The 26,422-nt window shown below is 33.0% G+C and overlaps 1 protein-coding gene across 1 annotated transcript; it reads left to right on the forward strand.

Moving 5' to 3' along the window:
• Nucleotides 1-7,819: 7,819 nt before the first annotated feature.
• On the forward strand, nucleotides 7,820-22,597 carry LOC134248981 (collagen alpha-4(VI) chain-like; the record flags this gene model as incomplete). The annotated part of the gene is made up of 11 exons (XM_062731359.1): nucleotides 7,820-8,386; nucleotides 8,490-9,077; nucleotides 9,280-9,336; nucleotides 9,562-10,149; nucleotides 10,409-10,486; nucleotides 12,940-13,506; nucleotides 15,534-15,662; nucleotides 19,582-19,704; nucleotides 19,834-19,873; nucleotides 20,018-20,120; nucleotides 22,446-22,597. Coding segments are annotated over 10 exons (2,831 nt in total), but the record flags the coding sequence as incomplete, so codon positions are not given.
• Nucleotides 22,598-26,422: the final 3,825 nt, after the last annotated feature.

The following is a 26,422-nucleotide window of genomic DNA, read 5'->3' on the forward strand; positions in this document are numbered from 1 at the left end:
AAGATATTTGACATTGCCGTAGTCATTTGCAGTCTGAATAACATATCCAAAAATCATTACAAATACTTTATCTAAAAAAAATATTTATGGGAAAGAAAAATACTGAAAATATGCAGTTTTTCTCTTATAACCGGAAGTTGTTCTTTTTATTTCCGGTGGGACCGACATATTTCGAAACTACAAATAAGATGCTATAATGTGATGCAAAAAAGTTTCAAAAAAGAAAAAGTTGAAATTTTCGATTTCTTTGACCACTTCCTGTGACGACCGGACTTAAACATATTGCACAAATCTACTTGTCATGATCTATTATTCCTGAAAGTTTCGTGTCTTAATCTGTTACCGTTCCTGAGAAATCGTCCGGACATGATCTCTTTTGTAAAAAAGGAAATCGGATATATTTGACGACCGGAAGTGAATTTTGAAAAACTGAAAACTACATTTAAAAGATATTTTACTTCTCTATCATCCCTGAAAATTTCATGAGAATCTGTCTAGTCATCTCTGAGAAATCGTCAAAAAAAGAAATTTCAAAAGGGGAAAAAAATAATAACTAGATGAGAAACTCGTTGCAAGCAACGAGAGGTCTTCCGTCCGATTCCGGAAAGAAGACGTAAAATCGAGCTGAAAAAAGTAAAAAAAAAAAAAGATTTGCACACAAGGGGGATTGAACCCAAGTCGCTAGCATGAATTTCCAACGCACTAAATATTACGCTATCTGAACCTCTACTCTAAATCTGCTTGTATATATTAACGAATATTCTTCTCTCTTAAAATTATGAAAGGCAGGTCACTATTCAAAATTTAGCGCCAAATGCCACGAGTTAATCTTCGCGCTTTTTCTTTAGTATGTTCTATTAAATAGGTGTGATAGCTTCAATGAAATTAAAAAAGAACGTTCTTATAGCCTAAGATTCGAGATTTAGAAAGTATGTTTAACACACTTTAAAAATTCCATATTGTATATATGCATGTAACACTAAAGCGGTGAAACGGTTATGATTTTTTTTTCAATTTCCTGCTTATCCCCAAGGTGAACTATCCCGATTAGTGAATCAAAAAAGGTTGAAACGTTTCGCCGAAAAACATGGCTCGCCCTTCGATGGTCAAGGAATCAGATATAATTTTTGCTGAATAACTTAAATCAGGTCTTCGAGACAAGAAAGCTAAAATAAACTCCATAAAGCGATCTTTAAAAAATCTTTTTCTTATTTTTGTCTTATTCATTAGTTTAATATGACACAAGTGTGCATAGGAAAAACAGTGGTTACGATTTATACTGACAATATTAATTGATAATCTTTTTTGAGAAAGTATTATTTTTTAGTATGATTTAAGATCTGTTTTTCCGTGATGCACAAAAGATATTAGGTATCGAATTTCATTTGCACATTTAGTCTTTTCTTTTTCTACTTTGAAAACCAGCCAAAACCTTTTATAGAAGACGTTAGTTTGACACAGAACTGCAACGAAACTACGACGTGACGATCCAAGTATTCCTTTACATTTCATTTATTCTTATGTTACTTTCGTAAAAGCAAACGCTCGGATGCCTCCGTAAACCACTATTGCGAAATGTCGGCGTTGACAGAGACAGCCGCCATTTTGGACCCGCTTCAGATTTTTGAATGCTAATATCTAGAGTTTCGATTTATCAATATTCAAACAAATTAAATAGTAAGCAAAAATAAGAAAAATACTGAAAAACAAAAAAGTTGAAAATTACGAACTTTTTAAATTTCCATCTCGTAACGACCGGAAGTACTGACGACACACGAAAAGGTGATTCTGCAAACCAGAAAGTCATGATCTATCATCTCCAATAAGTCTCCATATCATATACTTAGCCATTTTCGATAAAAGTGCGCGACAAAATCGCATTTTAAAATCAGGAAATTGTCAATAACTTGGCACTAAAAGCGAATTTTCCAAATTTCTCTTCGGATGTAACAACTTCATATAATGACACATATTTTGTGAAAGTTTCATGAAAAACCACTGAATAGTTTTCGAGAAATCGCCTGCACAAAATTTTGTCAAAAAAAAAAAAATAATAATAACTAGATATGGTTCTTGTTGCTCAGGCAACAAGCAAGTCTTCCGACCGACTTCTCTTTTGCAACTATACTGCGTCACCAACTGAGTATTTTTTTACGTTTACGTTTATTTACAGTAGTTTCTCAACACAGATCGTAATTGTTTCATGTATTTCACAAAATATCTCTAAATATAGCTTTGAAAAATCGGCAAAATCTTCCACACATGATATAGAAGAGTGAAAAGTAATTTGCAACTGTAAAAAGACAAAAACAAAGAAAAAATTTGAGGAACGCCCCGAGCCGGATTCGAACCCCCGACAGTAAGACAAAGATTGGTTCGGTAATATCTTTGCGATAAATGCACGCATGAAAAAAATGAAAACATATATAGATATATTTGAAAACGCTTTATAAACCCTGTAAATCCGAAAGAAAAATATTGAAAAACAAAAAAGTTGAAAAATTGGACTTTTTGAATTCACTTCCGTTTGCGACCGGAAGTAGGAACGACAAAAAATGAAGGACGTTCGGCACATCTACATGTGATGCTCTTTCATGTCCATAAGTTTCAATGTCATATCTTTAGCCGTTTTTGAGAAAAGTAGTGTACAAAAATCCATTTAAAAAATACAAATTTCACCAAAAATCGCGAACGGAAGAAAATTTTGAAAAAATGAAAAACACGTCTGGAGATATTAATGTGATGCATCTTTCCTGTAAAAATCTTTGAAATCCGTAAAGACACAGCTGAGATATCGCCATAACTATGAAAAGAATAATAATAATAACTAGAGCAAAGCTCGTTGCAAAGCAACGAGTAGGTCTTCCGTCCAGTTTTGACCGGAAGTGATGGAACAAAAGAAAGCAATGAGCTAAGTAGTCTCAAGTGACTTTATAATTTCAATTTTGCATCAAAACCTTCAAAATAAGCCATTTCTGCAACTTCCGGTTTGACCGGAAGTGACGACGACGCACGGAAAAATTACTTTTTATGCTTCCAGAGACATATGTAACCCAAAAACTTGTCAAGAACGGCAAAAAATGTGTTTTTCGACTACTTCCTGTTTGACCGGAAGTGACGACGCCAGACGTATTTTGACGACGCCAGTAGATTAAGCTTGTCATTTTGAACAACTTTGCTTCTTTGACGTATTACAAATTCTAAATACTTTTGGAGATATAAAGATATAAATTGTGACCCCTTATTTCGTAATATATGATTAAAATTTTATACGATGTTGTTGCAATTCGTTAAGATGAATACTTTTAATCAGTAATGTATTACAAAATATAGATCATTAAAGAATTATAGATAAAAGACTTTTGGCCCCTCTGAGTCCCTATTGTGAAGAGTCAGCCCCTTTTTCTTGATATCAAATGAAAGGGCTTTTAAATTCAAGGACTTTTTGTTCAACGCTTATTCAGAGATTTCTTTTCGTTGTGGAGATATGCTGAATGGAAATCTTTAGGGGCTACCCCTACAAGTCCTTAATGGGGTCATTTAAAAAAAAAATCACAGTATGCATATTGTTTAGAACATTATTCTGACCATCTTTTGTTCAATATTGCTAATCAAAATATTCCCCCTTTTTGAGATATAAAGCGTCAAAGATTTGACATTCTGGCCTCTTGTGACCCCTTATGACGTAACATATTATCTCAATTTTATAATATATTGTTGCAAACCCTTAAGATGAATATCTTTGCTTCAGTAATGTATAACAAAATATTGATCATTAGAGAGTTAAAGATAAAAGACTTTTGGCCCCTCTAAGCCCCTAATTTTATGGGTCAGCCCTTTTTTCTTCATATCAAATGAAAGGTCTTGTCATTTAAAAGATTTTTTGTTCAACACTTATTCAGAGATTTCTTTTCGTGGTGGAGATATGCTGAATGGAAATATTTAGGGGCCATCGCTCCAAGTCCTTAATGGGGCCTTTTTACAAAAATTCAAAGTATGCATATTGTTTAGAACATTATTCTGATCATATTTTGTTCAATATTGCTTATCAAAATATTCCCCCTTTTTGAGATATAAAGCGTCAAAGATTTGACATTCTGACCCCGTGTAACCCCTAATTACGTAACATATGATCAAAATTTTATAATATATTGTTGCAAATTGTTAAGATGAATATCTTTGCTTCTGTAATATATAACAAAATATTGATCAATAAAGAGATATAAATGAAAGAGTTTTGGCCCTTCTGAGCCCCTGATTTGAGGGGTCAGCCCCTTTTTCTTGATTTCATATGAAAGGTCCCGTAAATCTGTACAACTTTTCTTCTATATGTTATAACAAATTATGAAGAGATACGAAGATATAAAGCAAAAGATGTCAAATTTTGTGAGATGTTTCCGAGACATTTTTTGGGCTCTACCGAGCGTCGGCGCCTTTTGCGCTATAAAGATTTTGATGCCTGCTTGCAACTCAGCAAACCTTCCCTTACTTTCACTGAAAATCTTGAGTCAATATTTCAACTCGTCCCGGAGGAGTTTCCAGGACAAGCCGACCCTCTAAAAATCAGAAAATCGTCCATATCTCACGACCGGAAGTGACGTCATCGACGACTAAAATTTCCGACAAGGTTCAGATAAATATCTATTAGATCTGAAAGTTTGGTGAAAATCGGTCGAGCCATTTTCGAGAACTCGCGTGCACAAAATCGGTAAGAAAAAAAAAGAATAATAATAGGGAAAAAGAAACCGAACGAAAACAATAAGGTCTTCCGTTGGAAACGGAAGACCTTAATAATAATAATAATAGGAAACCGACGGAAAACAATAAGGTCTTCCGAAGGAAGTCGGAAGACCTTAATAAGAATAATAAGAAACAGTAGAATCACTATAAGGTCTTCCGTGAAGACGGAAGACCTTAATAAAAAGAAACAGTAGAATCACTATAAGGTCTTCCGTCTGAAACGGAAGACCTTAATAAGAAACAGTAGAATCACTAGAAGGTCTTCCGTGAGGACGGAAGACCTTAATAATAAGAAACAGTAGAATCACTAGAAGGTCTTCCGTGAGGACGGAAGACCTTAATAATAAAAACAGTGGAAAAGAAACCTAAGAAAAACAATAAGGTCTTCCGCTGAAGACGGAAGACCTTAATAAAAGTGAAAAAGAAACCGAAGAAAAACAATAAGGTCTTCCGCTGAAGACGGAAGACCTTAATAGAAGGGTCTTCCGCTGAAGACGGAAGACCCTAATTTAAGTACTATCTTTTATAGGCCTGCGCAGCTATTACCGAATATTTATAGATGAATGTTCAAGCATTGCTTAATCTTTATTTAGGTTAACAGAAAAAGGAAGAAAGTTCAAGTGGACGTCTGACATGTCTGATTGACAAAATACCTTTGATACACTTATAAAGTGTTTGACAACTGCTCCTATGCTGGCACATGCAACATTCTCATCGCCATTTATACTTGATACGGTTGCGAGTCAAGTGGGACCTCATTCTTGGCGCATTAGTGTCGCAGGATAAAGACGGCAAAGCTAGAGTTATAACATATGAAACTTTGTCCAAAAGTGTTTGATTGATTGTTTTATTTAAATACGAGTCGGCAATATCTGAGGAAAAGTTAGCTCTTGCATTTGCATGCAAACAATTCCGACATTATAGTCATACAGTCATTGCGCGCACTGATCATAGTGCCCTAAAATTGTTAATGCGTTTCAAAGATCCTCAGGGACAAGTAGCCAAATGAACCATAGTACTGTAATTATTCTACACAACGCGTTATCTGATTGGTTCTAGATTATCATGTGATCGGGCCATAAACCTTCATATTTCCCGGTCGTCGGCATGCTTTTCATCATAATTCACCTCTTCGGATACCTGGTGTATTTTCCGCAATACAGTTATCGTTGAAAGAAAACTCCCTAGAGTAGTCAACGTCTTAATAGACTGGTTTACGTCACAAAATTGCTGATTTGAAGTGTGTTAAAAGGTTTCAGGAACACTAACGTTAAAATGAAAGTGAATTTGAGAGTGCCGAATTTGAAAGTTAATTTTTTTCTCCAAAGTTTTTGCATGTTTTGTTATTATAAACAATTCATTACATGAATACTTTAATATTCAGCCAAGAAATATTATATTCCCCTCGGGCAAAGCCCTCGGGAAATATGATTTTACATATGAAACTTTGTCCAAAAGTGTTTGATTGATTGTTTTATTTAAATACGAGTCGGCAATATCTGAGGTAAAGTTAGCTCTTGCATTTGCATGCAAACAATTCCGACATTATAGTCATACAGTCATTGCGCGCACTGATCATAGTGCCCTAAAATTGTTAATGCGTTTCAAAGATCCTCAGGGACAAGTAGCCAAATGAACCATAGTACTGTAATTATTCTACACAACGCGTTATCTGATTGGTTCTAGATTATCATGTGATCGGGCCATAAACCTTCATATTTCCCGGTCGTCGGCATGCTTTTCATCATAATTCACCTCTTCGGATACCTGGTGTATTTTCCGCAATATAGTTATCGTTGAAAGAAAACTCCCTAGAGTAGTCAACGTCTTAATAGACTAGTTTACGTCACAAAATTGCTGATTTGAAGTGTGTTAAAAGGTTTCAGGAACACTAACGTTAAAATGAAAGTGAATTTGAGAGTGCCGAATTTGAAAGTTAATTTTTTTCTTCAAAGTTTTTGCATGTTTTGGTATTATAAACAATTCATTACATGAATACTTTAATATTCAGCCAAGAAATATTATATTCCCCTCGGGCAAAGCCCTCGGGAAATATGATTTTTTTTTGGCTGAATAAGTATTCATATTTCCCTCACTATCATGTAATAAATGTAAATAACCCACCTGATATAAAACAAAATTAGTGTATTAAATGTATGTCAATATATCAATTTTTTTTTGTTCCTAGATATTCCTTGCAATTACCTGACCAAATACATGTATTATTAGAACATACCCAATATGCATACCGGGTATTTAGCATTTTTCTTGTATATGCATATGTAACATTTTTGTTGTAGATGCATTTTTCAATGACAATTGATATTATGCAATGATTTCATACGTCGATATTTTACTTGAAAAAAAAACGTTTATACCGGTACTAATCTTACAACCAAGCTCTATGATAAACGATATGACTTAAACTTTTCTATCGTCAACTTCCCTTACTTGTGCAGCAATATACCTTAATCACCTGAATATGGAGTTTATATATCTCAGTTGATTATATATATATAAACATGCTCTAAGTATGAACAATTTCTTAAATGAGGTAAGTTCGTGACAATCTTGATGAAACAAGAATATTAGCAGTCTTGTTTAAAGTCATCATTTTGTATAATACGTAAACTTAAAAATTATATCGTATGCTTTATACCAAATTAAAAGCTTTCTTGCAGAAGATTTTTTCTTAATCGTTTTTTTATTTAAATTGATAAAATTTTTTGCTAAAACCTATTACATCACAGGAGAATGGAAATATATGTACCATAAGACCAGCAGTACCTAAGAGTTCGTTTATTTATCTTGGTATGAATTTTAATTTTAAAACATATTTATAAATACAATTAAATAGCAAAATTTGCGAATTTCATGAAATAAATTTAAATCGTCGTTCAATGGAAAATCACACATTTATAACACATCCTCTTGCATCAAACCACACACCCTAACACAACTTCACACACACACACACACACACACCCTCACCCTCACACACACCCTAACCCTCACACACTCTCTCAAACACACCCTTTTTTACACATACAATAAATGCATTCCGTATATATTATTTCAGTTCAATGTTTTCCAAAACTGGATTTGGTTTTCATCCTTGATTCCTCCACTAGTGTAGGCCAAGATAACCTTGACAAAGTGAAAGTGTTCATTAAGAAAATTCTTCACTCTGCAAACATAGATGGTGGGGAGGTGAGAGTTGGTTTTATGACTTACAGTACTCAAGTTACGGTAGAATTCCAGCTCAACACCTATAACACAAAGGCAGAGTTGTTTGACGCCGTTGACAAAGTTCCTTGGAGATATGGAAGTACCAACACCGCCGATGGACTGAAAACAATGCACGAAGAAATGTTCTCCGAAGCCAATGGTGACAGGCCGATTGTTCCAAACATATGCATTATCATGACTGATGGCGTATCCAATATCAATTATCAGAGGACGATTCCTGAAGCAGAAAAGGCGAGAGATAAAGGCATACATATTTATGCCATTGGTATTACACTTAGAGATTTGAAGGAATTAAACGGAATTGCTAGTCAGCCGGCCAGTGTAAATGCGTTTGCAGTTGATTCCTTTGATGAACTTGAAGGTTTAGATGAGAAAATCTTTGAATCTGTCTGTACAGGTACATTTTACATTTCACTTTAAATTTGGATTTCTTTATCTCTAGAATAATATTATGATGATATTATGATACTATGATTCAACACTTTTGTGCATTGTTTCAGAACCAACTACAGTCATGCCTACGACAACCACAAAACCTCGAGACACTGGATATGATGTCGTATTCCTGCTAGATTCGTCCGTGGATGATAGGAGAGTCTTTAACCAAATGAAGGACTTTGCTACAAATCTCGTGGGTAATCTCAGTATCGATGATGAAGAGTATCGCATTGGTCTCGTACGCTACAGCGGGGATTCAGATACATTTGCTCATTTGAAAGACCTCGATACGAAACAAGAAGTAATCGACAAAATTAAAGACATTTCATACAAACCCGGTGAAAGTAATCTACAAGACGCTCTAGACATTGTGAACTTCGAGAACTTCCGAGAGGACAATGGAGACAGGGACTTTGCACGAAACTTAATTGTTTTACTGACTGGAGTAGATCGGAGCACGGATCCCTATGAGGCGTTCCGGGCAGCAGAACGTGCTGAAGATGAGGGCATAAACATTTATACCGTAGGATTTTACATTAATGACACATTTGAGGTCGATGAGGTTCCAACACATCCCCTTAGTACATATAGATATTTGATTACAAGAAAACAGGATGCCAAAGATGTTCCAGTAATGCTTGCCAATTCAGGTATGCAAACATTAAAAAAATTAACTTGTGGACTTTTAAACCAAAACTAATGGTTCCTGTTTTTATCCACCTAATTGCATAGTTCTTTATAAGATTTGCTTTGATGGATAAATCTTTACATTCTATACATTTATCATTGTCAGTAAAATATTATTTATATTCTCTAAAACTCATTAAATTATTTTTGGAATTATACTTCCAGTTGATAATATCCTACGCCCGAGAAGAGACAGACCATTACCTACAACTACAACTATGAGTAGGAATGAGTAACAAATTTCTCTTTTCTTTATATAGAAAATTATAACCCCATGTTTAAGACATTTGAAATTATTCTATAGTTAAAAATGAACGAAATAAATCACTCTTCAGGAAGGTAAAGCTGAAGGTGAAAGTTATTCATATCTGTAAATAAAAGGCAGGTTAAATATCCGTATAATTTTTTCCTCCTTCCTATTAAAGATAGATTATTTCACCATTACAGCAACCACAACAACCACTACGACCCCACCACGTGATTCCGGATATGATGTTGTCATCATGATTGATTCCTCAGTTCCACAGAAAACGTTTGACGCCATGAAAAAATATGCCAAATCTTTGGTCAATCGATTCGACATCGACAACAAAGAATACACTGTGGGCCTTATGAGATATGGAGAATGCAACGACATACAATGGAATTTAAATAACTTCACATCAAAAAAGGATATTGTTAATGCTATTGATAGAGTAGGCCATAAAGCAGGAACGGCATCTGATGCAGCAGGTGCCATCCGTAAGGTACGTCGTCGAATGTTCAACGAAAGAAATGGCGATCGAGACTTTGCTCGAAATCTCATTTTCTTAATGACGGCAAATGAGAAGAGTGATGATTTATATGCCACATGGAATGAAGCAGAAGAGACAGAGAAAGAAAAGATTAATCTGTATACTGTTGGTTTTTATTTGAATGGTACAACAGAAATTGACGAGACTTCAACCCATCCTCTCTATATTTATCGTCATCTCATTAATATAGAGGAGGGTGATGATGCTATTAACAAATCCATATCAGAAATCGTCGGTTTAAGTGAGTTTTTGTGACTTACAATTTTTAACTTGTAACTTTAATCAAAAAGATTTACTTTTAGATATACTTGGGGAAATATATATTCTTTTATATCCGAAATATTTCTTAATATATATATAAAGAAAGTTATCTTTTGACATAACATTTTGTTTTGTAACAAGCTTTGTTACAGGATTAAATTTTTGAACTTTTCTCATGTTAATTTTATATTCTGATGAAATGTAGAACTCCAAATCTTATCCATTTCTCTCTTACAAAGTTGATGAAGATGTATTATCAAGACCGAGACCAAAACCTACAACCATCACTAACACAATGATGTCACTTTCAACGAAACGTAAGCTTAATGAACTATATATATATATATATATATATATATATATATATATATATATATATATATATATATATATATATATATATATATATATATATATATATATATATATATAAAATGAAAAATGCTTAGATAATAAATATATACATGTAGGATAAATTCACACATATGATTTTAAAACCGCTTTGATATAAAATAGTTTTCTTTTCTTTCTAATAATATCTAATAATATTTCTAATAATATCTTATACCTTATATCCAAAATTACCGTTAGAACTTGTGCTCCAAATAAACGACTTTAAAGTATATATCTCCTCATATAATTATATTCCTTGTAATATAAATTCTCATTTTCACATTTCACAACATTTCACAACGTTCCATCAATTTTGAGAAAGTAGTTTGTCGTGCTTAAATGTAAACATCTTTATCGTGGCAAATCTCTGATTTGACAGAAGCTATTCATCTCAAAACTCTTTGAATTCCGAAATTAAAATTGTTGTTACCTGCTGTACTAATCAATTTTGGACAACTATTCGAAATTGTATAAATTTAACCTACCTACAAACTACCTAGTCCTTGTTGCATTCAGAGGCACACTGGACCAGGCCAAAGGAATTTTCATTCTTCTCTATTTTCTTGATTATCTTTTCAACCTCTCTTTAGGTAGGTTTCATGTTTTGAGCCCTTGAGTTCAGTTCTTTTCAACAGTATTCCTCCATTTGTGTTTTGTCGGCCTCTCCTCCCTTTCTCTTCTAGAGTCTATCTGAGTGCAACTCTTGTAATATCATTGCTCTCTTAGGACATGGTCAGTTCATTGTTATCTGTTTTTCCTTAGTAGTGTCCTTACATCTGTTTTGTTTTTGTTATTTCATAAACATTTTTGTTGGTAACTTTTGTAGACCAGACAAAATATCCTTGAGATTTTTTCTGTGACACGCATAAAGAAATATTTTCTTGTTTGTTATGATCACTTTACGTCTGTTTCAAACACTCAGCACCATACATTAATACAAATAATACACAGCAATAATGCAACTTGATCGTGTGTCTACTGATACTGTTCGATTTCCTAATATTTTACAGCTTGATGAAATATTCTCTTCGTTTTTCTAATCATCGGATAGCACCGTCCTTTTCAGACATGTAAGCATAGTGTGTTTAATATCTTTATTTAATTGTATTTGGAGAGAGAAAAAATTGAATTCGGAGATAAACATTTTTTTGTTAATGTTCAAACTAACTTTGATGAGACTTATTTGTAAACTGGATGTTTATAAGTTTGCATTTGTGTCTCCAGATAGTCTTATCTATTACTGAAATGAGTCCACAGGATGCCTGCGTTGTCTTTACTGAGGGTTGTTCTCGATATAAAAATGTAACTCCTTGCCAGGCACTAAAGATTTTACAATCAAGGTTGTGTTTAACTTGAAGAATAACCTACAGAACATTTTAAAACTTATGATGTTTTTATTAGGACGACTAGATAAGATGGATTGCCAAGTTTCTTAGGATCTTTCACAAACTTTCTCTGGGAATGCTGTCACACCTTTCTTCAAAATCAATTATGATGAGTTGTCTTTTCCATTGCTTGCATTACTCTAGCTATTATCTTTTTTGGTGTATGTATCTGGTTTGGGCAGCCCTTTACTTTCTAAAGCCATTCTATTCTTACCACAAACATGTTGTCGGCTGCCGTTTGAATTATAATTGCAAACTGGGTACTTATGTTTAGTCCACAAACAATCCGCTGTTGTAGCGCGTCTGGTCGAGAGTTCAAATCCACCTGTGGGACATGGAGACCGTTCCTTCGGATGAGACCATACAAATCGAGGTCCAGTGTAGCGGTTGATGCTGGAATAAAAAATGATCTGAGATTCATTGCTCAGTGGCCCTGAGTGCCGAATATAGATTAAAATTTGCAGCTTTCCACTACCAAGTGATAGCGTCTCGATAAAAGTGCACGTGAAAAATATATCTTGTAGACTTTAACAACAAACAAAGAAACAAACAGAAAGCACACACAACCAAGGAATCTATGATATACTTAGTATTCTTATTTCCCAATTCCTGTCTTAGCCTTTTCAAAAAAGTCATTATGAATAAAATATTGATGAACAACGGAAAGAAGATATACTATGAAAAATATTCAAAGATACAATAAATATTAATCCATATAATAGAATTTACCAAATTTATTTCAATGAATACAATGCATGACGAAATTTCATCTATATTTGCTCTTTAAATTTTAGAATAGCTATTGAATAAAAGTAAGTAAATGTATACACTGAGGTTAATGCAGATAAACTCCCCCTGAATTCGATTAGATGATATTCTTTAAAGAAATGTTGAAACGTAACTATTTTGCCTCCAAAATCAGTTTCATCTGCTCTTCAATTGTTTCCTTTAGTGTGAAGTATTTTAAAGAGTCTTTTATTTTCACCCATCAGCTTGTGGTTTTGAAAAGATTGATTTAGTCATAACCCTTGACTCTTCGACGAGTGTTGGCCAAAACAACTTTCAGAAAATTCTCCATTTTTGTAAAAACTTCTTGAACAAATTGGACATCGATTCTGGGAGTGTTCGAGTAGGAATTCTAAGCTACAGCACAAACGTACATGATCACTTCTTTTTAAATGCGTACAGCACATCTACAGACATTTTTAATGCTATAGACAAAATTCCTTGGATTTTTGGAAGTACTAATACAGCTGACGCAATAAGAGACATGAGGCAGAGGTATTTCTCATTCGCAAATGGCGATAGATGGGACGCACGAAACATTGCCTTAATTTTTACTGATGGTGTCTCTAATATGAATGCAAATAGATTGCAAGATGAAGCATCTCATGCCAAGGCCAATGGAATAACCATGTATGCAATAGGCATTGGATTAAGTGATGTTTCTGAATTAAACCTAATTGCGTCTTTTCCTGCCTCAAACTACACCTTTAATGTAGAAAACTTTGATAAACTGAACGATTTGAATGATCGGATCTTACCCTCTTTATGTGCTGGTAAGTACTTCAAGTTACAATCATTTATATTACATCGAAGTATAGAAAAATTAATCGTTTAAATTCCAATCGAATGAAATATATGAAGATAACGAACAGTATTGTCAATGAGCTCAAAGTCTATTAAACAATGCAAAATGGGAGAAGAGCAAACACGAACCTCCAACACATCAGAGGTGGGATCAGGTGCCATGGAGGAGTAAGTTCCCCTGCCAACCGGTCCTATTCGCCGTGTGCTCCTCGTCATGATTGGGTGGTAACGGAAAAATCCTTTGACAATTCAGTATGTATATAATGATGTGACAAATAGTATGAAAAATATCAGCCAGCATTTAAAATGATAAATTGTTATTGCTATCAAGGTCTTTGAAGCACAAACTGTCCTGGAGACAATAAATTGATTCAAGACTGGTTTTCTTAATTTTTTTTATTGAAAGAAGGATATGGAGATAACTAACAGTATTAAATGTAATGACAGATAAATTTTTTTTTCATCTTGTTTATCTATAAATTATGCCCCAAAACTCCTAATTTGACCAAGCTGAAGTTATAAAGCATCATAAAAGGAATTTTTTTTAAATCAGTAGAATAAATCTGTAGAAGGGTATGGAGATAACGAACAGTATTCAAGATCAAAAGTCAATAAAACAATTCAAAGTAATAGCAGAGCAAACACGGACCTCCAAAACACCAGAGGTGGGATCAGGTGCCATGGAGGAGTGAGCATCCCCTGCTGACAGGTGCTCTTTGTTCATGATCGGGAAATAACGGAAAAATCCGTCGTCAATTCAGTGTATAAATCATGGACTAACAATTAGTATGAAAAAGTATGCAGTAAGAAAAACGTCAGTCAGTATTTGACTCAATGATAAATGTTATTTGCTGAATAAGTCATTGTATCGATCATAGAACTTACGAAATGATGACAGCTGATTTTCTTGTTTCCTCAACTTGCATGTCAATAATTTACTTCGTTTTAGAAATTTTTCATATGTAGAGCACTCTCTTGCGTATTGAATCAACTGAGATATATATGCTCCGTATGCAGGTGATGAAGGAAGTAAGGGAAGTTGACAATATAAAAGTTAAAGCCATCACGTTTATCATATAGCTTAGTTGTTAGATTACCATTAACGTCTTTTTCAAGTATAATATCCAGTATGAAACAGATGTGTCAGACTCTGTGGTATCTTTTATCCCAAGCTCACCGTGATATTTCGTATCAACGTAGGGATGGAAATTACCATTGTTAATTGACAATACATCGTTTATATATCTAAATATCGAGTTGAAGGCCACAGAAAGTGTTTCCTTCTTTTCAGGCATAAGATTTTGCACAAATTCTGCTTCATATGAATATAAAAAGGCACCTTTCATTTACTATATCTTTACCTGAAATAAAAGTTTTTGATTTAAAATGATTACGTGTTATTAACAATATAAATATTGTCAAACATTAACATGTTTGTATACTATTCCAATTAAAGTATATTGAACAATATTTGTTTTGTTTTGAAAATAATTTCAAAAGATATACATGTATTACTTTGAAATTTTGACGCAAGTCTGTTCTGAGTTTATGGTCTTGGAGCCTGGTAAACATTACAATGACATCAAATTTAATAATTATCTTTTCATTTCTAAGCTTTTAACAGGGGGCTCGGAAGGGAAATTAATTTTTTACTGCTATCTTTGATCTTTGATATGCTCCCAAATGTCATTCAACTAGACATTTAATGTCAAATCCATATATTTTTGTACATCGATATACAAGAAACTAGGATATTCCTCATTAAATCAAATTATGTTCACGGCAGCACACTTGAATATGGATTTTATTATAAACAAGTCAACAAAATATATACGTAGAATATGCACCTATATGTATATGTGCAAATTAAATGCAAATCCATTTGTACATGTATGATCTTTTGACCTTTTTTTCATAATTGAAAATATGCTCAGATAGAAAATGGATCACAAGAACACGCATACTAAAACAAATTATTTGTGTTTAATTTTTGAAGCCAACGAAGATCTGGAACCAACTAGGTTAAGACCACAGACGAAAATGACTATCAAACCGGACAGTGCCATTATGCCTGCTACAACTTCCAACAACCTGACCACAACACACTCAACTTCAACGACAATGGGTATGTTTTGCCCTCTTTGTAATGAAAAAAAATTAATTTCTCTGAAAAATCCCCTTTTCTCATTCATTAATAACTTCATGTCATTGAATATATTTACAGCAGTACAATTTCGTAAACGTAGGTTTTTAACAAAAAAGAAGGCATGTTTTAGCTTTATTGTGCCCTGATTATATAACGTTTTCAAAACGTTTTGAATCTGATTTAAATATTAAACAGGTATTTGATTGTAAAAAATCAGAAAAGCATATACCATGAAGAAGTACCATTCGAAAAAGTCTCAAAATGATCCATCTCAAGGATTAATGAAAATAAAATAGTGTCCACAGCCGTCGCCCCCTTGAATTTTTGGATATGTTTGTAAAATTCCTTTTGCAAAATCCCATTTTTAGCCGGGCTTATTGCTCAAAGAGCAATTGCCGGCTTATGTGATCCTGTTCAAGGCAGGATGTTGACCCCATAGTCGCCATTTTAAAGTTACGTGCAAAAATATAGTTCTTTACTCTCAACCGCTTTTGAGATAATACAAACGCTAAATAAAGCAACAAAAATAAAACGAAGTTTTATATATATAAATAAACATTAGTAGTAATGACTTTGAAAAAAACCTCAGTCCGAAGTCAAAGATCATAATTCATTATAATTAGCGTAAGGATTTTTGATAATCAGTGTTATCGTAGTTCTCTACAAACACGAGGTAAAGCAGGAGAGGGAACCAGACTGGCCTGTTTGTTTACATTCAGCTGCGGTACCAGATTAATTCTGATTCTGACAAAATCGGACCGCGGTATTAGGATTAAAAAACTCACTGTCAGTGTCCTTTCATTTATATTGATAGTTTTAAAATAATTTTTTTCATCAGAATATAAACGTGATTCGTGTAAGAAATTCATTCTACTCTGTAAATGAGCCCGGCTCTCTGTACTTCTGAGTACTTTGATTCAAAACATTGATGGGTGATGCGTGTGGATAATTGAAACTGAAAGAAAATTACATAGAAAATTGGTGTCTTCTGCAACTTTTAAAGAAAATACGGGAAATGCACAAGTTGATAGCATCATAATTAGCACTGAGATAGTCATGGGAAAATGATTTGTTGATCTTTAAGCATGGGATTACATAGATTCAAAAAGTATGTGTTTTATTCCTGATCACGTTCATTTTCTTGAAAAACACAGAGCAAGATCTGTATTGAAACCGTACCATGTTCTTGGGTACTCGCAGAGGGTTATGTACCACAGATCTATTACCAGATATATTAATTGCTAGTATGATTTGTTTTCTGCATAAACAGGTTCACTTTGATATAAATAGAGGTCCGACCTATATTGTCGGGATTGAGTTTGTGTATACCAAACGGTTGTCGATTACATTTCCCAGTAATGACTTAAAGCTTAATGCATTTAGTAAAGATTTCAGTTAGAAGAGGTAGTAGGAACCATCCCATAGACATTGACTATGTATCATAATATTGTCAACGCATTCTGAATAAGTTAAAATGTGATAATTGATAATTTAACTTCTCATTGTACATGTACATCAGTAATGGTAAAGTCTACAGTGAAATATATTGAGATAACGAACAGCATTCGAGCTCAAAAGTCCATTGTGGCAAGGCACTTTGAAAAAATTACGCACTGAAATTTTTTTGAAAAAATAGGTACAGTAAAACATTTATGAGAGAGAAAATTTTCAAAGGATGGAAAAATAAAAATTGCTCACTTTCACGTCAAGATTTGATGTAATCGCCGTAAAGTTATCCAAAAGGTTCAATTATTTATCATACCTAAGATTTTCAAAAATATTGACCAAGCCATACACATTTTTTCAAAGTGCGTTAATATGGTCGATATCGACGAACTTTGAAAAGAAATTTCAAACTGCGTTGATATGGTCCCCAATTTAACGCACTTTAAAAAGTCTTTTCAAAGTGCGTAATTTTTCAAAGTGCGTCGTAACAGTCCATTAAACAATATAAAATAGGATCAGAGCAAACACTACCTCCAAACATCAACATGAAGGAGTGAGCATCCTCTACCAACCGGTCACATTCGCCGTGTTTCATTTTTTTATGTTTATTTATGAAGGATATGGAGATTCAATATCAAAGTCCATAAAACAATACAAAATAGAAGCAGAGGAAACACGGATCTCCAAAACATCAGCGGTGGGATCAGGTGCCATGGAGGAGTGAGCATCCTCTGCCGACCGGTCACACCCGCCGTGCGCTCCTTGTCATGATCGGAAAATAACGGGAGAATCTAATTGCTTTTCTTTTATTTAACAACACATTTCCGTGGTTAAAAACATGCCCTTAATGTCTGCAAATACATAAATGAAATCCAAGGAAGCACAGTTATTGATATTTAGCACTACCATTTCTTAGTGCACAACAAGTTTCTGAGTAAGAACATTGACACAGTACAAAAGTACAGAGATGCTAAAGGTAGATAATATACAATTATTGCTGTTTTTTTTTAGGTCAATACGATAATTTAGACACCTGAGGAGTACAATATTCACTGAGCCCGAAGGGCGAAGTGAATATTGTACTTCGAAGGTGTTTAAATCATCGTATTGACCTAAAAAATAGCAATAACTGTTTTATTATATGATTAAATGATTTTATTATATGATTAAATGATTTTATTATATGATTAAATGATAGCAAACTCCTACAAGACTGTTTCTTTGCTTTAATTAATTGAAAGTTTAAACAAGAAATTTCAACAAGAACACAGAAAAAAATGAACAGGTTTATAATTCCTTGTATTGACCTGCAATAATTCCTTGTATTGACCTGGAACGTCACGTGCAGGTCAATACAACGTAGTATTTTTCTAACATAGTTGGATCTCAGCCAATCAGAGAGAAGGAAATTATTCAATCATATAATAAAATATATAATTAGGGGGAAGGAGGGTGGGTTTAATTTTTTTTTCTGCGTCTGATTCATTCAAATTACAGAATAAAAAAGAATATTCTAGAATACATGCTCATACAACAAATATCAAGAATTTTTGAGCACCGAGCCCAATGTATTATGAACGCAAGAGACAAAGAGTTATCGATCTTTGTATGTGAAAATGAAATGATCAGGTTTATCCATGTAAGAATATATCACAGATTCTGACGCATCTGTTTCATATTTGGATATTTTACTTGAAAAAAAAAATTAATGATGATCTAGCAACCAAGCTTTTTGATTAAAGATGATTACCATAACTTTTCAATCGTCAACTTCCCTTCCCTTCAGCAATATACCTTCTTTACCAACATATGGTGTTTATAGCTCTCATGGTATGTTCCATGAATACTAGTACATGTTCAATCTATAAAAACGGGGTAAATTATTGACAAAGACTTTAATGAAAAAAGGAATAGCAGTTCTGTTTAAAGTTATAATTAATTCTATGGTTGATACAGTGACTTGTCATAAAAAACTTTGTATCCTTGAGTTCAATGCTGACTGACCTTTCCATTCCAGTTGTAAGGCTATTATTTACACACTGAGTTGTCGACGGATTTTACCGTTTTTTACCGATCAATACAAGATCGGCATCGGATCTTCACTACTCTGCAGCTCCTGTCCTCACATGTACCTCTCATGTTCTGGGTGTCCGTATTTGTTCTGCTCTAGTTTTGTACTGTTAAATGGACTTTTGAGATTAAATGCTGTTTGTTTATCTTCATATACACATGTATTTCATTTATGAAAAAATATTTGATAATAAATGAATTTATAGAATACTGTTTTTCAAATAAGATGCTTAAAAATAATTCTATTGAAAAAGAACAGAAATATCATTTTCAATTGATTGAATGGAAATGAACTTGGCCATAGTATATAACAATGACGCGCTTTTGTTTGAATTTTACAACTTACGAATAATAAAATTTATTTTTGTCAATTTTTTTGAAGTACAAGAGAAGCTTCCAAGGAATACAGGGACCGCACTGATGGCCGTTGTGTCTACCTTTCTCGTGCTTAGTGTCCTAGTTTTTGGTGTCGCCGTGTTTTTGTTCCACAGGACCCTAAAACAACGTATGTCGTCATGAGAGCTACATGAGAATTGACAATTGATTCCCTTGCTTCCTTATTCATGATTTTTAAGTATAGGAGTACAGGGAGTAATATGCGTTAAAACAATTCTTATATTTTATATATTTACAGAGGGTGTTGTAAGGAACCAAATTCTCGAGAAACATGCATTGTAAGTTTAAATCTGTAAAATTCGGCGTCCTTTTCTGATTGATATGACTGAGTATTAATATTGAGACCACATTTTACAAATATTCTCTAAGTAAAAAGCTACTTATTTATCAATCTTTTGATAATCTTTGTCTAATTGATAAAGGAATGAATTGGGAGAGACTACCCACACTCCAGACCTGCGTGTTGAAGTGCCTTCAGAAAATGATAAGGATAGTCTTCATTCTAATAATAAATGAAAGGAAAGTGTAAGTAGTTTAACAAATCAACTCCTATTACATAAGAAACACATGTACTCTTTGTAAAGAATTATTGTTATATTGAATAGGCCTAATTAATGGATTAATTATATGTTGTTTTCGAGAATTTTTCATTCATGTAGACATCACTATACGCCAAAGTAAGACATTTTTGAAAAAAAAAAATTCATGTATTAATAGAGTTACTTAATATTTAACTCTACAGAAATGAAGGATATTAAGAACTGTGAACAGTCTAAACAGTTTTGGAAACAGGTCGTTGCGTTACCTAACGTTAAGCGATTTCTCCGTAAATCATATTATCTCAAAGTAAAAATCATAGAAAATCTAAAACAATTAAGGAAATGGATCTAATTGTTTACATACTAATAAACAAAAGATAAGAATTTAATTAGACATGTCATTCTTCCAATACACGTTACATTTTCCGTAAACCAACGTGCCTGTGAACTGTATTAACAAACACTGTTCATTAATACGAGGGGTGATCAAACAGTTTGCGAACTAATTGAATATCTTCCATAAAAGAAACAATATTTGGTTTCAGTATTGATCATATTTTAAATTAATCCTCACCGATTTTAATGCACATCTGGACTGGAGGCAAAAAATCTTAGACGAGCTCAGTTTTGATCTCAGTATCACTTTTATCAGGAATATATTGTGGAAAAGTGAGACTGAGATCAAAAGTTAATTCTAATAACATGAACAGTTAATTTGTTTGAAATGCCCAACAAGGCTTGCCACCTTTCAAAAATGCATGGCCACCATGCACAAATCACGTCAGGAGAGATATAGGTGGTCAGAGAATGACCCCTTCTTTTTATCATATCTAATATGTTTAAAATCTAAAGCAAAAGTTGTTTTAAGATTTTTCTATATTATTTTATATTTCTTTCAATTTAAATTAATTCTTTGATATAACATAAAAAATCTCTTTTCAAAACAGTTAATTTGTTTGAAATGGCTTCATTCACTAAAACGATCAATCCAATCATTGATTAAAGAAGGAGTTGCAGAAACTCGCGATTATTCCCTATATATCGAGAAGGACATTTAAATACTCTCGTTATGTCTAAATATAGATACAGCTACGTAGAAGAAAAATACAGCAAAACACTTTCCTCGTTTTGCATGGCCAAAAACACAATGGCTAAAGCAGCATTTTGAAAGATATACTGTACCCATATATCTGAAATAAAACTGTCCATAATCACACTGTTGGTGAGAGACATTTTATTTGTTTCATATCAAAGGTGAATAGAAAATTGCCATAACTTCAGTATTTAAATAAATATATTATTTAAACATATCTAATATGACAAATTATAAAATCTAAAGCATTTAACGCATTTCCGTTTTAGGTACCTCCCCCACCTCTCTTTCAAAAAATATATAATTTCATTATATTATTGTTGCAAAAAAATATTCACCCATTCTCTGGTAAAAATTTTTCAAGCATATCCACTAAATTACAGGTCTTTGATAGTGAATTGCTTAATTAAAAAAATCTCTTTTCAAACTTGATTTCACTGGGCAACATAACAAGTTTCATTTTTAACCATCTGGCTTCCTTCACTTAAACGATCAATCCAATCATTGATTAAATTTATAGAAAGTCATTTGTCTTAATTAACTGTATACAAATTATTATACGTTTCTGCAAAGGGATTTCTAAGATATACTATAAATTGTATAGTTGTGTCAAATGTGATCGACTGAGACAATCATTATTCCTCGTCACAAGTAGCCTACATAGTGACGTCATTTTACATTGTGACGTCACAAACAAGGAGCAAAACTTAATTCAGCATATGCTATTTATAGAACTTTTGTATGGCTATGTGTGTACCAATTTTTTTTTCTTATCTGAATTGTGGTTTTGGAGATATAATATAGAGATAGTTCGCGATCTTTTTGATCACTCCTCGTATAGCATAATGACTGAAGATAAAGTGTTAGTAAATATGCTTTCCTTGTCGATGAACATATTTCTAGGAATTGTACAAAATCGAAGAAATATATTTATGATTTTTTTTTTAAATTTTAGATAATTATTTTTTTTAGAATAAACTATCAGCTATTTTTTCAATCTTCCACTTTTTACTAGAAAATTAAAATCGAATATTTTCTTTCTATTCATCTACATGTAGCCTCTAAAAAAATGATTATAACATACATGTCATTCTCATTTATTCCTAAAGAAGATTGCGAGATAAAATGTTTGATGTGACTTTTACGCAACAGCATTTATTTCCTTAAATTCTTTACATCCCCCCCAAAAAAATATAATATGAGTTTCTCTCTTTTTAGGTAGACATAGAAAACCAACAACGTTAACAACCAGGAATCTCCTCCAAAGTCTAAATAAAGTACATGTATTTGACTTAAATCCATACTATTCATTCCAACATTTTGTTATTCATTCTTCAGTTCCCTGTTATGAAATAAAGGTTCTTATTTATTATTTTTAAATGTACTGTTTCGATGATTTAATACTGGTGGAATTGAGAGGTGTTTAAAATGTATAGACATGTAAATGTTAAATTATTGTTGAATCAGATGCGCATTAAAAATAGTCCAATTTGTGATGAAAGGAGTAACAGCAACACATTCCAAATATATGCACAACGAGTGAAACCTGTTAATTAAAACACCAAACAAAACTCTTTATCTGGAAAGGTTGTGTTTATAACTGAAATCTAATTTCTTTTTAAACTTTCCAATTTTGATTTGTAGCAGGACAAAACCAGCAAAAAAGATAAGTAGAAAATTGTATGTTTTGTTTGAAAATTACTATCTAGCGAGACATTGCAGACAATGTGGTCTTTTGTAACTCATTGTCGATATGACAGTGTAAAACAGAAGTACACATTTCTATATAAGACTGAGTTGTTCAAAACAATGCTTTCTTAACAGAACCCTTTCTTTAGGAACTAAAAAGCATTTGCTGTTTTTTTTTTTTTTTAAGTTTTTTGAAAAAATGTCAATATGAATTATCAGAAATGGGGAGTAAAACAAATGACCATCAATGAAAAATGATAAATATTGTTTTTAATTATCTATAAATCATTTTGAAGTATAATCCTCCATGATGTTCATGTTCTCTATATCTAAATTCCTGCTGGACACGTTATTACTGTCGATATTAATGTAGTAAATAATTAGGACCTTAGTTTACTAAATTTAGAAGATCCTAATAAAGGAAACCCCCATCCTTGAATTTGCTTTGTAAATTTCATAAAAAACAATGGATTCTGTAGAAGATTAAACCAGGCGATGGACCAGAAATGATAAAAAACCATAACACTTTTTCAGAATGGATTAAATGTATCAGACCGCACATAAGTATCTGTAGTGTCCATCTTGTTCGCAATATTTTGGGTTTATTTAACGTGTGATAACAATAACTATCTATTAGGTCATAAGAGAAAGTCAAAAACACCCAAGAAGTAAGTCAGTGTCCCTCCAGGTCTTCGATACAATACATTTTACCACTACTACCACTTTGATGTTTTTGATCTTATAAATCTTTTAAATTTATGTTTGTTTCTGTACAATACAGATTATACAACGATGTTTTTGATGATAAATTAAATTTTATGTTGCTATACACAATATATACATAAGATTTAATAATTCAATAATTTTAGCGTGGTTGTGGGATCCTTAACTCCGACAAACAACCGCTCCACCCCTCCCTGTCGCTGTTGGTACTGGCACGAGAAAGGCCCCTCACTGCTTAATGACCCAGGGTGTCGAGCACCTTTCCAACGGCAATTGTTCGTGTTCCCATGAGTGAAAAATTAAGGTAGCATCTAAACACGTTTTATTTTTGTTTCTTACATGACCACATTTAACGATAGATGCCTGTTTCCACTAAGTAATACCTCCACCCCCACCCCCCGTGCATCCTCCATTCGCAATACACATAACAACCAAACTGCATTAACCGAAATACAAATAAATATATAGAAAGAAAATATATCAAGTACTATACCTCAACTCCTTTTATTTTTCACTAAAATCAATCCACGATTGTCTATAATTTATTTATGTTTGATGATTAATTTAAATTGATAAATTGTTTATATATACTGACATTTCCACTTTTCGGCATACGGATTGATATAGAATAACCCAATAGTAAATTACATATGAAATAAATGTAAATTACCGATCGAATAAATATTATTAATGAATTTTTATTTTATTTCTGTATATTTTAACACATGTGGAATATTCCATGTACGAGTGAATAGGTCTATAGTGATGAGGTATTACACATATTATGAACGATAACTCGTTATATGAACGATAACTCATGTTCGACTCCTTTTACGCCATACCATCTAGTGATATCCTTAAACAATACAAAATAAAAGCAGAGGAAACACGGACCTCCAAAACACCAGAAGTGGGATTTGGTGCCATGGAGGAGTGAGTATCCCCTGCCGACCTGTCACCCACACTGTGTGCTCCTTAGCATGACTTCAAATACCACTATGATTTAAGCGGACTTGTATTTAGAAAGCAAATGCTAAAAATTGACTATTCCCTAGATGACATTTTAATATATTTAGTATAAATCATTAGAGTATGTAATGTATTTATCGGTTGCTGATTAATAAATACAGAGGGGTCATGGGTGTGTGTGAACGATCAACAGGTAATTCGATAGCTTGCTCCCCCTAGGCACCCATCTCACCTCTGTTATCTCCTGTATCTGTATTTGATACCCTTTTTACATGTTTGTATCGTTTATAGATTGTTTGAAAATCGATCACTGTTAGTTATCTTCAATTTTTATATTTCTAAAATAATAAAACTATGCCTTTCTTCTGTTTCCTTTTAAAGACCCTCAAATATGTTCTTGAGTTTATGAAAGCTCTTATCCGAATTTCTCTGCTCTTCAAAGTTAAATCCTGATTATGACCTGTTAAGTCGAACGCTCTCAACTAGGCATCATTAAAGAGATGAATAAGCCCTATTTGTATATTGTATCATAATTAATGTTTCCTTTTCCCTTTTCTTCATGCAAATTTTAAGCAGACAGAAATGTTCATAATTTTGAAAGCATGATTGTGACATTAACATGTTATTTGTGTTGTCCATTCTATGACTTAATATTGAGCTAACTCCCCAAACAATCCATTTAGTAGCCTGCACGCATTAATTTTGGAAAATTGTCCATTCTTTAGAAAAATGAATGGACAGTTTAACTAACAGAATGGATAGATCAAGAAAACATTGATATGTGCACAAGAGGGAAGCAAAAACAAAGACATTACATACTATTTAATTTAGTAGAATATCATGTAAATAACAAAGAGAATGCAGAGCTCTAATTTAATCTAGAAAACAATGCCTACGCAGTATCTGCTCGATCTCAACGAACAATGTACATTATATCAATGTTTAAAACTTAATTTTCATAAAGGTGGTTAAATGACACAATTTAACATCTGATCTGAGATCTAATATTAATTCATCCACTCAGAAAACAGTTAACGCTATGAACATTACATGTACTAATGTAAATATTTTCTTAAAATTGAAACATTTTCAGATTTGTTTTGAAAAATATATTATCAAATTGAAGTTTGGCTCATGTCTGATCCAACACTCTGAACACAATTTGCATCTTACTTTTACACTATCCCGTCAATATCATCTTCAACTGAATTAAAAAAATAAATTCCATATTTAATTCTAATTTGATTATCTGTCTACGTATTTCGTAGGAGAAGTTTATTTCTGGATCAAAGTTTGGCTTATATTTTCTTCCTTGTTTCCAGATCCAAATATCACTTGTTTGTGCCCCTTTTGGTTCAATAGATCTCAATTCTGCCATATTTAATGCTCTCGATCAGAGGCATACATATACACACATTTTAATTTTTTTTCTCTACCTTACTCCCCCTCAAAGAAAAGTTCTTCAAAATCTAAGACCGTTTAGGAAGAATATCAGCATTGCAGTAAATTTTTAGATTATTTAAAAGTTTATTTAATAGCAATCATTCAGAGTTATTCAACAGGAAATTCAATTTAAACGCGGAACAAATGGCATGCCCGTCCAATGGTCTTCCCATTGAACCTGCTTTAACCCACTTATTCAAGCTAATATGATGCAATGTTGTCTCTCTCTAGAGAAAGATATATTCTCATTTCTTTTGGAGTGAATTTTGTTTAAAGTTCTAAGAGCAAGCATTTTCATTTCCCAGATTGTACCCATGACCTACTGTGGGCGTCAAATATAACAGAGCAGGCGCGGATCCAGAATTTTTTCA

The sequence above is a fragment of the Saccostrea cucullata genome, unplaced genomic scaffold (assembly GCF_032062105.1).
Source record: "Saccostrea cucullata isolate Sc308-1 unplaced genomic scaffold, CSIRO_AGI_Scuc_v1 ctg4977, whole genome shotgun sequence".
Lineage (NCBI taxonomy): Eukaryota > Metazoa > Mollusca > Bivalvia > Ostreida > Ostreidae > Saccostrea > Saccostrea cuccullata.